We start from the raw sequence: 18,404 nt of genomic DNA on the forward strand, positions 1-18,404 counted from the left end.
GTGAGAGATCCTATCTTTAAAAAAGAAAAAAAAAAGAAAAAGCAACATCTGAGTAACAGCAACCCAGGCTGTCCTCTGGCCTCCACAAACACATGTACCTCCCCATGTATGAACATGTACAAACACACATGAAAGAAAAAAAAAGAAAGAGAGAAGATGGCAGGGAGGGAGGGAGGAAGGTAAAGGGGGCATGGAGGGGAATCTTTAATGAGAACAGAAATAAATACCTCATGATGATGGATTAAAAAAAAACAGTGGGAAGTGGGGATATGAGCAACATGAAAAAACAAATAAGTATAAAATGTCAAAGTGAAACCCACTATTTGTATACCAACTAAATTTAAAGATAACCTTTTAAAGATATGGGGGCAGGGATGCTCAATGGTTAAGAGCACTGACTGTATTACAGAGGACCCGGGCTGGTGGCTCACAACAATCTGTAACTCCAGTTGCAGGGGATCAGACAGTCTTCTTCTGGCCTCCACGGGCAACCACACACACACAGATGATACATAGCTATACATGCAGGTAAAACACTTATACACATAAAAATGAACAAATCTTCAAATAAAACAACCCAGGGGCACTGTGCTGAACTCAAGGTAGGTTCCTTACTCTGGAAGATCAGCCTGTGGTGTGGTATTGTGTTCCCCAAAACATTGTGTACCCTAATAAATTTATTTGGGGTCAGAGACAGAACAGCCACTAGATACAAAGGCTAGAAAATGGTGGCACTCACACCTTTAATCCTAGCACTCCAGAGGTAGAAATCCCTCTGGATCTCTGTGAGTTCAAGGCCACATTGGAAACAGCCAGCTATGGTGACTCACGCCTTTAATCCCAGGGAGTGGTGGTAGAAAGCAGAAAGGTATATAAGGTGTGAGAACTAGAAACTAGAAGCATTTGACTGGTTAAGCATTTGGCTGGTTAAGCATTTGGCTGGTTAAGCTTTCAGTCTTCTAGCAGCACAGTTCAGCTGAGACCCATTGGGATGAGGATTCAAAGGCTTCGAGTCTGAGGAAATAAGACCAGCTGAGAAGTTGGCCAGGTGAGGTGGGCTGTGATTTGTTTTGTATCTCTGATCTTCTAGAATTTACCCCAATAACTGGCCACAGGTTTGATTTTATTAATAAGAACTTTTAAGATTCATGCTACACCTGTGGTCTCCTGTTGGAAAGGTGATTAATCCTGATGCTTTCCAATCACAGGAATCATTATGGAAAGTTGCTGTAAACCCTGGAAGGTCTGTTTGTTTCTTTTCATGAGGGGATTAAAGACACTGCATCCTTGTGCAGCTAAGGTGAGAAGAGCCCATGGTCTAACATTGCTCATCAGGAATCAATTCTCCCAGGGGAGAAAAATCAGCCTCTAGCTTAGAGGTCAATATGCCCATCAAGAGTCATCTGCAAAAAAAAAAAAAAAAAAAAAAAAAGCCGGGCAGTGGTGGCACACGCCTTTAATCCCAGCACTAGGGAGGCAGAGCCAGGTGGATCTCTGTGAGTTCGAGGCCAGCCTGGGCTACCAAGTGAGTTCCAGGAGAGGCACAAAGCTACACAGAGAAACCCTGTCTCGAAAAAAAAAAAAAACAAACAAACAAAAAAAGAGTCACCTGCAGTTTCATTACCAAACAGTGCTGCCCCGCCAAACTGCCTAATGATAATTTGTCTATGAAAACAGGATGGGGGGCAGGTTCTGGGGATCCCCACTTATGTACAGCTTCTTTGTTTCAGTTTGTTTGACCAATATAAACACTCTGTGCCCAGTGAATACTTTTTAATAATGTAAAGAACTGTTTATTTTTGGCTTTTCAAGGCAGGGTTTCTCTTTGTAGTCCTGGCTGTCCTGGAATTTGCTTTGTAGACTAGGCTGTCCTGGAACTCAGAGATCCTCCTTTCTCTGCCTCCTGAGTGCTGGTACTAAAGGAATGTGCCACCACCACCTGGCGTACAAAGAACTATTTCTAAAATTAGAGCATTAGTTTCCATTTCTGGAGAATTCACGACAAAATTTGAGTGCTGTAGGGTAATGCTCTTGTACACTGTAAAGATTTGTCACTCGAATTGGTTTAATAAAATGCTGATTGGACAGTAGCCAGGCAGGAAGTGTAGGCAGGGAGAGCAGACCAGGGGAATGCTGGGAAGAGGGAGGGTAGAGTTAGGAGTTGCCAGCCAGATGAAAGGAAGCAAGATGAGTATGTCGAACTGAGAAAAGGTACCAAGCCACATGGCTAAACATAGATAAGAATTATGGCTTGATTTAAGTGTAAGAGCTAGTCAGTAATGAGCCTGAGCTAATGGCCGAGCAGTTATAATTAATATAAGCTTCTGCATGGTGATTTAGGAAGCAGCTGCTGGGTATTTGGGAGTTGTTGGCAGAACAGAAACTTCCGCCAATATTTGAGTACTACGAACATTTTAAACAAACATTCACCCGTAAGAACTCTTGAAATTTCACCAGATTTTTCCAAGACTGGGCTATTTTTTAGGGTGGTTTGTCTGTTTGTTTGTTTGGCTTGCAGAGAAAATGCTTTCATGGAACCAAGATGCCGGAATCAAGATACCCCATGCACAGCTGTCACGGAGAACAGTGGAGGTAGCAAAGACGAAATTGTATTTTGGTGTTGGTGAACAAGAAAGGAGATGGTCTTTGCCCCCTTCCAACCCTGATAACTTAAACTACCAGACCAGCCACTTTAAGATGCAGTCTTGGTTAGTGGATCAGGAGATGAATATTTGAGTCTGATAGATGCTTTGGGCCAGTGGGATAAACATAGGGCCCTCGACATCCTGAAGCTTCAGGACCAACCATTTACATAGCTATAAGCCCAAGTTTGAGCATCACCTGCAACTCTCCAATGAGTTGGAACTCATGCTCTTCCTGCCTTAGCATCCTGACTGCCTTTAGGATTACAGGCTTGTACCACCACACCTAGTTTACCCCAAAGAGCTGATCTATAAGGAAGGATTTACTTTGACTTATAGTTTCAGAACACAGTCACTTAGACCGGCCACTTTGGGCCTGTGGTGACATAATCATGATGGGACTATGTGCTGGAACAGAACCTGTTTATAGTGACTGGGAAGAAATCATGAGAGGAATACGGGGCCCTCACATCTCCTTCGAGGCCATTTCCTTAGTGACCTAACTTCCTACCAGTGTTTTCCACCTCCTAAAGATGGCTGCTAAGAACACGGGTTTGTGTTTGCCTGAGTGCCTGTTTCTAATGCAGACAAGGATGTATCTCAGAGCGGACTTGCTGAGTCAAAGTCAAACTGTCTTCCCCAGCGATGATACTGCTTTCCATGTCCCCCAGAAGGATGGAGATCTCAGATTCTCCGTTTTCTCTTAGCATCAGGACTATGCTACTGAGTGTGAAGTGGGATTTCATTTTGATTATTCATCTTTTCGGGGTAGGATTTCCCCAATTCATGTTGGCTTCAAATTCACCTTGCTGCTGAGAGTGATCCTTCTGCTCATGCCTGCCTTCATTTTGATTTTTACTTTTGAGTGGCTAAACCAGGAACATCTTTCCATACGCTTATCAACCATTTACACAGACACTCGAAGTAACTGCTCTAGAAGATAATTTTCCCTTTTTATCTGTATGGGTGCTTTCCCTGCAAGGATGTCTATATACCACTTCTCTGCCTAGTGCCTTGGAAAGCCAGAAAAGGGGTTCAGATCCCCTGGAGCTGGAGCTACAGACGGCTGTGAGCTGTCATGTGGGTGCTGGGATTCAAACCAGGGTCCCCTGGAAGAGCATCCAGTGCTCTTAATCACTGAGCCATAGCCCTAGCTCCCTAGAAAATTATTCTGCCATGCTTTGTTTTAGGAATTCCAACTTCCACCTCCCCCAGAGATTTACTTCAATGTCTGGACAGGTCTTTTTGTTTTGCCACTGCATCAAACATTTTATTGCTCGCATAACTTGCTAGCAGATTCCGACAGGCGGTTTAGAAGCCGTTTTGCAGTGTTCTAAAGCTTTGTGCCCATCACAGGAAGGCAGTGTCTCTCGAAATATATTTAGATTCCATTAGGGTCCATTTTGTCATCACATTGCCAACTCTCAGGGGTCCTTTTCTCTCCATCAAATGTCATTCCACAGCTGCTCTGCTGTAGGACGTGACTAAGTAGTACCATTAGGGGGTGCTGTTGGGTAGAAAATTTTCCAACCAACTCTCTTGTGGCTTTGCTAGCCTTCAGTTTCGCAGGCAGCTCAGAAATCTTCTCTGAGGAAGCTAATACCTGCCCCTCTCCTCTCACCCCACACACCCACAGCCTGACACTCTCTCATCACCCACTGATAATCGTGCCTCCCAAAGAAGTCCTCACCCAGAGAATCTCCTCCCTAATGGCATAACCATGCTTTGCTGGTTGAGACACATCATCATCTCTTCCTTTCAGGTCCTACCCCCTGCCCTCTACCCAGGTCATCGCACTTGATCCTCGCCCCAGCTGACACACAGCTCCCCCCTTTCGCTTCCTCACTCATTCCCACTTGCCCATGTTTCCGTCAGCTATCTGGCGTGAACTCCCAGAATAGCAGCTCACTTCTCCTTTCTATTATTCTCCTTCCAAGGAGTTGAGGGAAAGTGGTCTGGAAGAGCCTTTGGCTGACCATCAAAGCCATTCCCTCTTCCTTGAAAGTCTAATCACCTTCCTCAGCCACATCCTCTAGCATTTTGCACCATCTCTAACATTCCTCACTGCCAGTGAAGCCCTAAATTCCACAGGACGAGAATTATCTGTCACGTACTCCACACTTAAAAGCGAAGCAAAGCAAAACAAACCAAAGCCAAAAAATAGGGGCCAGGGATGTAATTCAACAAAGTGCTTTTCCAGGGTGCACAAAGCCTCATGCCCAACAATGAAGGAATGCAGACGTGGTGGCACATGCTGGTAGCATCCGCATTGAGAGGTGGTCACAGGAGGCTGGAAGTTCAAGGTCACCCTCGACTCTACAGGGCATTCAAGAAGCCTGGGGTTTATGAAAGCCTATCTTACAAAGGCAATAAAACACAAAATTTAGGGGCTAAAGAGATAGCCATGAAGAACACTTGCTTTTCTTCCAGAGGATCTGAGTTAGGTTTCCAGCATCCACTGCAGGCAGCTCCAGCGCCAGGAGATCTGATACTTCTTTTTCTGGCCTCTGCAGGCACCCGTACATACATGGCATACACCCACCACCACCACCACCACCACCACCACCAACAACAACAACAACCCAACTTGGAAAAAACATTTTACAGCTGGAAAGTGCAGCTCAGTGGAGAGTATTTGCCTAGCATACATGAGGCCCTGGTTCAAACCCCAGCCCTGCAAATAAACAAACACAAAATACATACATAAACATACATATATAAAATTACACTTTCCAAATATTTTACTAAAGCATTTATTTTTTAAACAAAAATATACATTAAATCTCAGATTTACAGCATATAGAAATAATTTATGATTTGCATTTTAAAATTATTAATATTGCACCCAACAGTATAAGTCTTTGACACATATGCATTGTCAACCTTTCCCACCATTCAAAAAAAAAAAGAAAGTGAAACTTGAAACTGACAAAATTCACAAGCTAAATTTTCTCTTAAAAAAAAAAAGAAAAACATACAATTCTTATTTACAAGGTAAAGTTGTAAACTTTCAGAAATTTACCTCCATAGGATAGGCGTACATTCTTTCATCATACCTAGACAATGCATTATAAAATTACAATTAAATTGTCCTATCCTGTGTACAGAAGATGAACTATACACATGATTTCCTCTTGGGAGTTCACAGACTGATATAAACATTTGCAAGGGGAAAAAAATAACCTACTGCAACCCATCTATATCTTGACTAGAGTAGGAAAACTGTTTTGTGAGACATAAAAATGAGAAGAGTCCATGAAAAAAAAATTAGTTACCTTTTCAAGGATATTTTCCTTACCCAATTTTTTTCAAAATAAAAAATACTGTTCTTTTGTCTTAGACATAAGACAGATATGCCAGCCTGAGGATCCTAAAAGACTCACACACAATACTTTGTAGGAAGGGGCACACACAAACATTTTCTTTTTAACAGACGACTCTGTAAAATAGTGCCAAATGTATCGTCAGTGCCCTCTCTGGCCTTTTGGTTTGGTTGTTTAAACTTTCCTGTTTTGAACAGGAGACCTCCCCTTCACTTCCAGGAAACACAAAGGAAAAGTCGTCCCCACCCCCACCCCACCCCGCAAAGGCTCCCTACCGGGTACATCCAATCTCCAGACATTGTGACAGACAATTTGTACAAAGCTCTCACTAGAGAACCAAGCAATGGAATCATTCATGTGAATGCGTACACACAGCCTCATAACATTTTAAGGGAATTTACAGTTTTTGCGTTGGGCCACATTCATAGTTACCCTTGGCGGGGTGTGGCTGCAGGCAGCAGTTTGAATACACTTTGTAGACTTGGTACAATGTTGCTCTCGCCTCTTCTGTGTGGTAGTAGGACTTTCCCACCAGTTAACAGTCAAGCCCGAAGTATGTCTGCCCCCTAATGTATCCAGTGGCTTGTAAGAGCTAAAGTGGTGTCTTCTAGAGGAATCCACAACTAAATTTTCAGTAGGCAATTTCCTGTTCTTTTCCAAATAGTTCATTTTAATTGGTCCATAATTGGGCATATTTATGGGACACCATGCGGTATTTCTTCCTTTTGGTACTGAGATGGGACCTAGGGCCCTGGCTCTACTACCAAGCCACAAGGCAGCCTGCCATGGGGTATGTGTATACCGTACAACGTGGACATCAGGGTTTGTCCATTTCTTCAAACAGTATCCCTTCTTTGCGTTGAAAACATTCCGATCCCTTTCATCGAGCATCTCAGAAATATATATTCCATTATCATTATCCGTTGTCCTCTACTGCGCAACCAAGGCCACAACTGTTTTATCTAAATGGAACTTACTTAATTCTAGTTGATACCGTCTTGGGGCTTTTAAAAGTCAATTTTGGAAAATTAAAGTAGGGAGTCAAACCACTTGGTACGGCAGGGAAATGCTAAAACATGAAATAGTAAAATTACGTAATGCGTTACTCAACCCGGTAGTAAATCAAAGCTAGAACAAAACTTTGTACTTAAGCATTCAATCAAGGAAACTTGTTTCAAATTTTATAACTTGGTATAAAGCAACATGAAGCCAATCACCAGCTCTGAAAATGTCACCAAACCACTTTGTGTCAGGTGATAAACACGACGAATCTTTTCTTACTACACTCATACATTAAACAACAGACTTTTTTTTTTAAACAAAGTGACAAGCGGCGGGAAGTGCATTTTAAAAAAAATCCATGTTTGAGGTCACAGATAGGACAGCGTCGTTGTAATTTTATAGTGCCGTAGTATCCTTTCAGCTGAAACCGGAGACTTCTCTCAATTCTGTTGTCCTCGATTGAGCCTGGATTAAGACGTTCCCTTTGAACCTCAGCAGACATAGTCGGCTGAATAAAATAGGTGGTCGCATGGCTTAGCTACTGCTTAACAGCTCAACCCTAGAAGTTTGTTATTAAGGTTATTGTCCTCTGGGACAAGTTCAGTTTGCTTTTGTTTGTTTTAAAAAAAAGGTCCTGAGTCTTTCATTAAAAAAAAAAAGACATCTCCTCCAGCGCTCAGCTCTCCACGGTGCGTCTGTACTCAGCAGTGCCTTCTGCGATGATGGCATCCAGGGGCGAGCGCTTCTTGCGGATGCTGCGGCCGGAGGAGATGAGGTCCGCATAGCCCCTCTGGTGCGAGAAGGCATAGGCCGAGCGCCTGGAAGATGCTCCCCTCCGGAACACGTTCTGAGGCCGTTTCCACTGCTCTTCAGCCTTCAATCGCTTCCGATGCTTCTGGATCTGGGTAAAGGAAACCGTGAAAAGAAAGGTCTGAGATACAGAGGATGCCTGGCCAACAGGAACTGGACAGAAGCTAGTTCCAGCTGAGAGGCTGCACACCCCTATGCACGTGCAAACGTCTGACTTCTTACATCCTGCAGGTGGAAACTGGAAAACTATGGCCAGGCATGGTGGCCCGTGAATGTATTCAAAAGATGGAGGTGGCCGGTCAGCAGTGGCGCATGCCTTTAATCCCAGTAGAGCCGTGAGTTCGAGGCCAGCCTGGTCTACAGAGCGAGATCCAGGACAGGCACCAAAACTACATGGAGAAACCTTGTCTTGAAAAACCAAAAAGAAAGAAAGAAAGAAAGAAAGAAAGAAAGAAAAAAAGAAAGAAAGAAAGAAAGAAGGAGGGAGGAGGGAGGGAGGGAGGGAGGAGGGAGGGAGGAGGGGGGGAGGGAGGGAGGAAGGAGAGGAAGGAAGGAAAGAAAGAGAGAGAGAGAAGAGAGAGAGAGAGAGAGAGAGAGAGAGAGAGAGAGAGAGAGAAGGTGTCTTGGAGGTCAGGCTGGACTATATTGCAAGTTCCAGGAAAATCAAATCCCTCACTTTTCCTGAAGTTAGTTTCGGTCAACTTGACACCATCTAGAGTCATTTGAGAAGAAAATGTCTCTATCAGATTGGCCCGTAAGCAAATCCATGGGGGCATTTTCTTGATTAATGGTTGATATGGGAGGGCCCGGCCCACTGAGAGTTCCACCTCTGAGCAAACGATCCTGGGTAGTGACAGGAAGCAGGCGGAGCAAGCCATGGGGAACAAGCCATGGGGAACAAGCCAGGGAGCAGCACTGTTTCCGCTTTAGTTTCTGATTCCCGGTTCCTGCTTGAGCTCCTGCCCTGACTTCCCACAGTGATAGACTGTGACCTACGTAGGAGATGTCAGCTGAAATAAACCTGTTCTTCCCAAGGGGCTTTCAGTCATGGTGTTCATCAGAACAACAGAAAACAATAGAATAGCACTCTTTGCGAGTCCCGGGGCAGACTGGTATGTGCTGAAGATAAACCCTCTACAGGTTTCTCCTGCATGTTAGTGCATTCTCCCCCTCTCTCTCTCTCTCTCTCTCTCTCTCTCTCTCTCTCTCTCTCTCTGTGTGTGTGTGTGTGTGTGTGTGTGTGTGTGTGTGTGTGTGTGAGAGAGAGAGAGAGAGAGAGAGACAGAGAGAGAGAGAGACAGAGAGAGAGAGCATACATATGGCTATGGAGGCTAGAAATGAATGTCTGGTGTCTTCCTCAATCATTTCCACTTTAATTTTTGAAGTAGAATTTCTCAAGGAACCAATCCTGGAGCTCATAGATTCGGCTACCCTGGTTGGTCAGTAAGTCCCAGGAATCCTCCTGTCTCCACCTCCCCAGTTCCAGCATTACAGGTGCAGGATGCCAAGGTGAAGTTGTTTATGTGTGTGCTGTAACCCGAACTCAAGTCCTCATGCTCGCTTGCCCTGTAAGCACTTTACCAACGGGCCCCAATCTCCTCTCTTGTTTCCTGATCCCTGTCAACTGTCAGTGTTCTCCTGGGCACTAAAGGGAGCTTGCCCAGCATCCACATCTTGCCTTTCTACAGGACGCTGATTTATACAGATAGGTAATCTTCCCCCTATAGTAACATCCTTCATAAGACACAAAGCTTCTTTCCTGACTGGGTATTAGTTCAACAAAGCATGCAGCCTAATTCTGACAAATGAGACCTGAGAAAGGTGTGTGTTGCAATTCCTAGGGTCCTGAAGGAAAGGATGGAAGCTTCCTCTTTCCCTCTGTGATGTCAGGACGGCCATGGCCATCTTCTAGCACAAAATGAAACTGATACTGAAACCTAAGAATAGAAAAACAAAATATACTGAAGATGCAAGGGGAGATGACACATTGTTTTTGGGACATTGATTGTATTATAGGAGAGAATATTTTGCTTTAAATAATGGGGGGGGACCCAACCCGTTTGCATGGCAAAGGGTTAAGATAATTGTAAAACAGAAGGGACACAACACGTTATGCTGTATGGACAAATGCTGGAAGGTTCCCTGTCCTTTAAGATGGAATTCAAGAGAAATGGTAAAACAATGGAATTCTGATCAGACTTCGCACAAACTGAGAAACCTGCAGGAAAGGCAGTATTGGGAAATGCTTTGGTTCCTGGAAGGGACATTCAGGTAGGAGAGGAGGTCTGTCTGTATCTTTACGTACCTTGTCACTTTCTGATGGCCAAATGGTCATTGACAAGAAACGGATGGCAACGACAGGCAACAAGCACACAGCCACCGTCAGGATGATGGTCAACCAAATATATGGCTGTCTCAGGGCATTGGAAGCCGTACCTGGAAAGAACATGATGGTGAGTGACACACAGAGGCACTCGTATCCTAAGGGCACAGTTTGCCTTCCATACAGTCGAGCAGACGATCTAGGCTCACACTTTATAACCAGATTTACTTCCACAAACTGCTCCAGAAATGGCCAATTTTCTATTTTCATTTTTGAGACAGCTTCTGCCCCTGGGGCCCTCAGAGGGCCAAGACAGCAGGTATGATCTACCACACCCAATCATGAATGCACAGGGTGTTTTTGTTTGTTTGTTTGTTTTTTAAAGCCAAGACCCAGCAAAGCCAAATAAAAGGGTCAGTTGTTTGCTACAAGAAGATACACAAGAACAAAATGGGGGAAGATGCATTTAGTAATGCTGCACCAATAAACAATGGAAAATTGGAGCTGGGATGTAGCTCACAGGTAGAGCATGTGCCGAGCAAGAACCAGGCTCTGGGATCGTTCGGCAGTAGAGACTTCCAAAAAAAAAAAAAAAAAAATTAAAATAAACAAAAGTTTCTGGCTTCTAGTTCTGGCTGGAAACTCCACACATTTGTCCCAAATATTGGCAGCCCACAGTGTTTTACATCGGCCATGCCGTTTAGTTTACTCTGAGAGGTGGGAGCTGCCGTATGAGCCACATCAGGAAACTGAGTTGAGAACTCAGTAAGTCTGCCCCCCAAAAAACACAACTAGTCATGGCGGCCCGAAGATCAAAACCCATTCTGTGACTGGAGCCATGCTTTCTCCACAGAAAATTGGTGGTTTGCTGTCTAGTCTTTTGCATCAGAAGTAGCAATTTGGCTTTATAAACAGGTGATCGTATACATTTCCCCAGCAGCAAATACCTAGAGCCCAACTGATCACAACGCTTTTCGTACTTTACATGAGTTTATAAAAGTAATTTTTTAACATGCAAACTCTTTTATTTTCTAAAATTGGCACACAAGGTATTGGATCTCATTATGGCGTTTTTTGACACAAAGTGTGCTTTAGTGGTCTCCCTCCCCCTTACCTCCCACTGCTCCTCTTAATCTCCCACCAGAACCTCCCCAAACCCCCCCCCCCCCCCCGTATCTTTGACACTTTTATATCCCACGTCCATCTGTCCATCTTCCACCCTCTTTGTTATCGGTTCTTACCCTCTCATTCTCCTTTCTAGTTTTAAAAGTTTTACTCATATTTATGCACATGTATACAAACAGTCTTCGTTTTTAAACTACTAACTATAAATCAGATTTAAAAATACTTCACATGGGAATATTTTTAAGTAAGCATTAAAAGAGTAAGAAAAAACAAAACAAAATCATGAAAACTAGCCAGGTGGTGGCGGCACAATTTTGATTATATTCAAACTCCACTCCTTTACCTCTTTCCAGATCAATCCCCCCAACTTCTTCTTCTTATTTTTTTAAATAACCCACTAAGTCTGCTTTGTGCTACCCATATACTCAAGAGTCAGGCATTTACTAGAGCATGGCAGGTCTATCAGGGGGGACACCGTTAACAAAACCTACTCTCTCTCCCTCAGAAGCCATCAGCTGTCACCTGTTAAAGGCAGGAGCTCTGCTCATGAACCCCTTCCCACTCCATGCTGAAATACCAACTAGCTTGATCTTGGGCAGGTAACCAGGGCTATGGTGAGTTCAGGAGTCCAGCAGTCCTGTTAGATCCAAAAGACACTGTTTTCCTCCCTGACCTCTGGCTCTTTTTTTTTTTTTTTAAAATATATATATATTTAATCTTATGTATATGGGTGATTTGCCTGCCTGTGCACTATGGGCATGTCTAGTGCCTTTGGAAGTCAGAAGAGGGCATCGGATTCCCTGGAAATAGAATTACAGATGGTTGTGAGTCACCATGTGGGTACTGGGAGTCAAACTCAGGTCCTCACCTCGTGCCAAGCCCAACCTCCGAGCTAAGCTGTGAGCAGAACTTAAAATACTATTAAAAAGTCAAACCCAGCAAATTTATCGAATCAGAGAACAGAAGAGCACAGCTAACCTCACCTGTCAACTTCTCAGCTGGTCTTGTTCCTCAGACTGGAAGCTTCTGTCCTCATCAATGCTCTCAGCTGAACTGCTGCTGAAGCTTAACAGCACATGCTACCAGCCATCTTCAGTTTCTGTCCTCACCTTATATTCCTTCTCTTTCTCCACCACTCTGGATTAAAGCTGCTTCTGGATTAAAGCGTGTGTCACCATCTTGCTATTTCCAATGTGCCTGAACTCACAGAGATCAGAGGATTTCTATCTCTGAATGCTAGGTTAGTGCCAATTTCTAGCCTTTGTTCTAGTGCTGTCTGTTCTCTGACCCAGATAAGTTTATTAAGGCACACAATATTTTGAGGAATACAATACCACCACAAAGCTGTATGTTTTATATAGTTATAATCACTAGTCTCCTCACTTTTGTTTATCATTCATTGAACTGTTGTTCCGCATACGTATTTCGAAAGATGGACCCAACTTTTGAGTTCTAGATTTCCATGGTATTACTATTTGGTCCTTTGATTAATTAATTTAATATTCTCTTCGACCTATTTCTAGCCCACCCCCCATTTAAAAAAATGATTAAAACTGTCCTAGTAATGCAGTTTTTGTACAAGGAATCTTAAAGTATAAATAACTGGTCAAAATGCATGAAGAGTTTTTATAATTCATTGTGCATTTCCAGATAGCATTTTGGAAAGATAAAACTACATTACATATCTTTCAGCAATACATAGGCACTCAAATTTTCATAACTATCAATATTAGGTATTGTGGGGTGGAGGAAAGGCTTTACTTGGCTGCTGCCTCCTCCTCCTTCCACCTCTTCTTTTAAAGGCAGAGTCTTGCTGTGTAGCACAGCTGGCCCGAAGCTCACTATACAGACCAGGCCAATCTTGAACTTGGAGCACTCTTCCTCTTCCTCATGAGGTGGGTTAAATGCACATGCCACCATTTCTAGCAACTTCGTCTTTGGTTTAATTTTTTATTATTTTTTAAAAATTATGTTTTATTTATTATTTTTATTGGATATAATTTGAATTTCATTTTACTTTTTTAAAAATTTTTTTATTTATTTGTATTTTATGTACATTGGTGTTTTGCCTGCATGTATGTATGTCTGCGTGAGGGTGTTGGGTCCCCTGGAACTGGAGTTACAGACAGTTGTGAGCTGCCATGTGGGTGCTGGGGAATTGAACTCAGGTCCTCTGAAAGAGCAGGCAATGCTCTTAACCACTGAACCATCTCTCCAGCCCCTCATTTTACTTTTTTAAATTGAAAATAGATTTTTAATATAATATATTCTGATTAAGGTTTCCCCTCCTCCAACCCCTCCCAGATCCTCCCTACCTCCCCACCCACTGAAATCCACACCATTTCTTTTCCCTCTCTCATTAGAATACAAATAGTCATCTAAAAATATAATAAAATAAAAACAAGCAAACCAGAATAGGTCAAAACAAACGGAAAAAAAAGAGCCCCAGAAAAAAGCACAAGAAATGCATGTTCATATATACAGAAATTTCATGAAAACACAAAACTACCAAAAGGATCTGTAAGGTTAAAAAAGGAAAAAGCCCAGATAAAGCAATGTGATACAAAGAACCTCCAAAAATGCCATTGAATTCATTTAGTGTTGGCCACCTACTGCTGGGCATAAAATTATGTTTTAAAATTGTGTAATTGTGTGTGTGTGTGTGCATGTGTGTGTGTGTGTGTGCATGTGTGTTGCCTGAAGAGGCCAGAAGAGGACATGGATCCTCTGGAAATGGAGTTACAGCAATTAGGAGGCACCCAATGTGGGGTGTTAGGAACGAACTGATCTTGGGTCCTCTGCAAGAGCTCTTAACCACTGAGCCATCTCTCCAGCCCTGCCTTTTCATCTTTAAAGAAGCTTAGTTGATTTTTATGTTTATTTTATGTGTGTGTGTGTGTGTGTGTGTGAGACTGTGAGCGTATGAGTGTATGTGTTAGCATATTGTGTATGTGTTAGCATATGTGTGTGTATGAGTTATGTGTATATGAGTTGTGTGTGTATGAGTTGTGTGTGTATGAGTTGTGTGTGTATGAGTTGTGTGTGTATGAGTTATGAGTTATAGTGTATGTGTTGCATATGTGTGTGTATGAGTGTGTGACTATGTGAGTGTGAGTGTGAGTGTGTGTGTGAGCATGTGTGTGTGTGACTGTGAGTGTATGTGTGCGTGTGTGAGCATGTGCGTGTATGTATGAGTGTGTGTGAGTATGTGAGTGTGAGTGTATGTGTGAGTGTGTGAGCATGTGTATAAGTGTCAATGTGAACACAGTCTGCAGGTGGAGGTCCGAGGACCACTTGTTTTAGTAGTTCATTCTCTCTTTCCACCATGTGAGCCCCATAGACTGTCACAGGCTTGGCGGCAGGCACTGTTATTAATCTGCCGATTCATCTGGATGGCCCAAACCTTTTAATCTTCATGCTATCGATTTAGCAGATACACAGTTATGTCTTAATATGACTTTAACTTGCTTAGACCCTTCCAAACAGCTATTTCCATCCTATTCCTGTTAGAATATTAATTTTTACTAGCAAAAAAAATTTGATGCTTTATGTATTTTTGTACTTACCCGGTAATTACATCAGAATGTAAGCTGATGTCATTGATCTACACTTACTTTTGGAATCTGAGAAATACCAACCTGTGAACTGAAATGCGGACGGAAAGAGAACATGTATCCCCGCACTATGGAAATCAAACATGATGCCAAAGTACAGCGCAATGCTTCCAAAAATTGAAAAAGCATTCACAAAAGTCCAGTAAGAAGTATCCAAGCCAATCTGTCGGGAAACCAGAGAAAAACAGAGCACTCATTTTGGGAATGTAGCAGGAAAAGAAAGGATCTGAGAATTCTGAAAATGGAACTTGGCTATTTGGGTCTGATTTGGTTTGAACAGTAAACAACCCGAAACCAAACCATCCTTGGCTCAAGCAAGAAAGAGGAACTATTTGAAGATGAGAGACAGAAAGAACAGTCTTATTTTTTAAAGTGACAGAGGCTAGGTACAGGTAACAACAGATATAGGATGTAGGCAAGGAAAGCCACATACCTGGAAATTGACGGTTATTACTAGGGCTGAGGCCACTGTGACGGCAAAGGACTGGTAGTCTGAAGGTGCCTCTCCATCCTGTCCCACCGTTTGTAGGTAAGCGCCAAGTGGTATGAAGAAGAGGACCATGGATGTCAAGACCCCATGCAGCAGACTGACAAAGAATCTCTTATAGTTGAATAGCAAGTCCCTCTGTCCCACTACATACAACCCAGGGAATCGGAGACTCAGTTTGTCACTCACGTCCTTAAAGAGAAAACAAAATCAGAATGATGTGCTGTCTATGAGGTCAAAGATGTTGGTGTGTCACAATTGGTATCTCGTATCTCACACACAGCTGCCGCTTGCCCTTGTGTTTTAGGAAGGCAAGCAGGGATCCAGATCAGTATTTCTGTGTGCAGAGGTCAACCATGCAGCTTTAGCTTACCGGTATTCGATGTTTCCAGAGAGTAGCTATGGGGAATTCATCCCGGTACTAGCAAAGGCAATCAATTAATAATGTCAAAAAATGTGTGGAGAATAGTTTTTAGCCTCCTGAGATAATGTATTTGTATTGTTACAAAATCTAAAGGAAGAAAATTCACATAGAAACTGGTAAATTAACCCTTAATTACCCCCATTTATTTATTATTAATTATCCATTTTCTAAGAATTGCTTGTCAGATAAAATGTGATTTAGGAATTAAATACATCAACTTTGGAAAGTGTTAAAATTTACTTTTTAAATCAATACGTTATCAATAATAATAATAATAAAAAAACCCCGCTGGATTCTCAGGTGTCTGAACAGCCAGATGTCTGAAAGAAACATGTAAGCACTCTTGCCTCCAACAAGCTCCAGAAATTCTTTTCTTAGCAGACCATAAAGCAGTTATTGTTGCTTGGCAGGTGTGCTAGGGTTTACTCAGGATGAGTAAAGCTAGAAGAATGCATTGATGTGTTTGCTGGAATCTCCCTGGCAGGGGATGGATCCATCCAGAGCACCCCAGCCATGGTTCCTACCTGGTCAAGCAGCCCCATGAGGAGCACGGGCAGACTGGAGTACAGCACATTGTACAGGGTGATAAACCAGTCCTCATACGCCGTCTGCAAAAGGAGAATAGAGGCTCTGTGTCATGCACAAAGACAGACTGCAGGTCTGCTTTCTCCAAGTGGGGACCCCATCCTGAAGAGAAAGTACCCCTCAGCTACCCCTGTATAAAACACAAGTTTGTCTGTGCAGTGGGTAGCACCACAGACCTTTCCATGGCAACAATCCCCTCCACTCCACTCCTTAAATGTGTGCATGAGAACACTACAAGAAGGTTTTGCTAAAAGACTCTGTCCTGATGGGTAATGCTAGAAAAGTCAGTGTTCATTAAAAACAAGATTTTATATTTTGTGTTATGTGTGTGCATCTGTGTATGGGTATGTGCACATGAGTGTAAGTGCCCACAATTGCCAGAAGAGGGCTTTGACCTCTGGGATGAGAGCTACAGGTTAAGTGCGAACCATCTGACAATGGGTACTGGGAACCAAATTCTGGTCCTCTGTAGGAACAGCATGTCCTCTTCACCTTGAGACATCTCTCCAGCCGTGGTCATCAGTATTGAAATCCCTTGTGAGTGCATTAGAATTCTGAAACTCAGTTGGAATATTTAAAACTGTTTAATACTTAAAAAAGAATATGAGAACTAGTTCAGGAGGGCTGGCAAGGTGGCTCAGCAGGCAAAGGGCCTGCCACAAAAGCCTGGTGACCTGGGTTCGATCCCTGGCACCCAGGTAAAGATGGAAGAGGATAACTGACCCTACAAAGTTGTTTATCTGACCTCTACATATGCACTGTGGCATGTACACATGCGCACACACACAGACGCACATACAATCAACCAATTAGTAAAATGCTTAAAAGAACTAGCATTTTATTCATGTAAAAGTTCTACTGAACAAATAGTTTTAAAGGAATAATGTTCCATTACCTGTGCCGAGTAGCCATTGAAGAAGGAGTACCAGAAATGAACTAAAGTAAATGCAAAGTTCTTGTAAAAGAAGTATCGGAGGAACTTGCACATCCTTATGTAAGACCACCGGCCATGGACCAGCAGCAACCTCTGTAGATATCTGAACTGAGCAAAAGAATAGTCACTGGACATGACAGCTTGCATTCCTTCTTGTCCACTTATTCCAACACCAATGTGGGCAGCTATGGGGCAGAGGGAAAAGAAGCGGGGGAGGGTCAGATACTGCTTCTAAGTCCAAGCCTTGAGCAACTCAAGACTTTCCACAGCAAAACAAAAACAAAAGCTCCTGCCCATCCCGCCCACCCCATGCTTGTCAGAGGGACAGGTATGCTAGGCCAAGCACAGATGGGACTCCATAAATACTTGTGATAGGATCTCAGGTGGGTGGTGAATTCCATTTGGATTATCTACTCAATACATCAGCCATCTCTTACACCTACAGGGTGAGCCCCAGGCACCCTTATGGGCCACAGATGAGTCAGCTGCACGTCATTTATGGTAGATACTGCAAAACTAGCCCCGTCAACCTCCATTCTTCCTTTGTTGTAAGTAGAGAAGGCAGGAGAACAACCTGCATGCTTTCCCAGACTACTGTAGTTGGTCTCATTGGGGCCCACTGTTTAGATCCACTCATGACTAGGAAACTGAAGTGACCTGGAGTCTAGATTTTCTCCCCCTTTTTGGTATTTCTGTAGCAGAGTTCATATCCACTTTCAGCTGCCCAGATACTGATAGGCAACCACAAAGGCTTCTCAATTGAGAAGCTCTTTAGAGGGATCTAAAAGGTAGAAGCTCCTCTAGTGAGTGGTCCAGAGGCTAGAGATTCAGCCTAGAAACTTCTTCAGTCCATTAAAAGCTTTTGAAGGCACCTATAGCCCTTAACAAGCTAGCTGAGAGAAAACTTAGGTTTGGACCAGTCCATCTCTCCTTTTGGGATCCTGGAATTAGCATGGAAGTGTGCTAGTGTCTAGAATTTTATCGTGTAAATTATCTTAGTGTGGAATGGATTTCTTTTTTTCTGAAGGTCTCTGAGAGCATAAGAAAGACAGACAGGCAGGCAGGCAGGCATGCAGACAGACCAACAGGCATTGGGTTCCTCATGTAATTTTAGGTCCTGAAATTTAGACATTAG

The 18,404-nt window shown here is 43.0% G+C and overlaps 1 protein-coding gene across 1 annotated transcript in view; it reads right to left on the reverse strand.

The window, feature by feature from the left end:
• Nucleotides 1–5,377: 5,377 nt before the first annotated feature.
• Nucleotides 5,378–18,404, reverse strand: part of Atp8b1 (ATPase phospholipid transporting 8B1) — a 130,843-nt gene continuing 117,816 nt past the window's right edge. Inside the window, 6 exon segments of the mRNA XM_028856596.2 lie at nucleotides 5,378–7,868; nucleotides 10,083–10,213; nucleotides 14,864–15,002; nucleotides 15,273–15,518; nucleotides 16,275–16,358; nucleotides 17,231–17,454. Of these exon segments, the coding sequence (XP_028712429.1) occupies nucleotides 7,644–7,868; nucleotides 10,083–10,213; nucleotides 14,864–15,002; nucleotides 15,273–15,518; nucleotides 16,275–16,358; nucleotides 17,231–17,454 (1,049 nt within the window). The 3' untranslated portion in view covers nucleotides 5,378–7,643.

Source organism: Peromyscus leucopus, chromosome 19, assembly GCF_004664715.2.
Source record: "Peromyscus leucopus breed LL Stock chromosome 19, UCI_PerLeu_2.1, whole genome shotgun sequence".
NCBI classification, from domain to species: Eukaryota; Metazoa; Chordata; class Mammalia; order Rodentia; family Cricetidae; genus Peromyscus; species Peromyscus leucopus.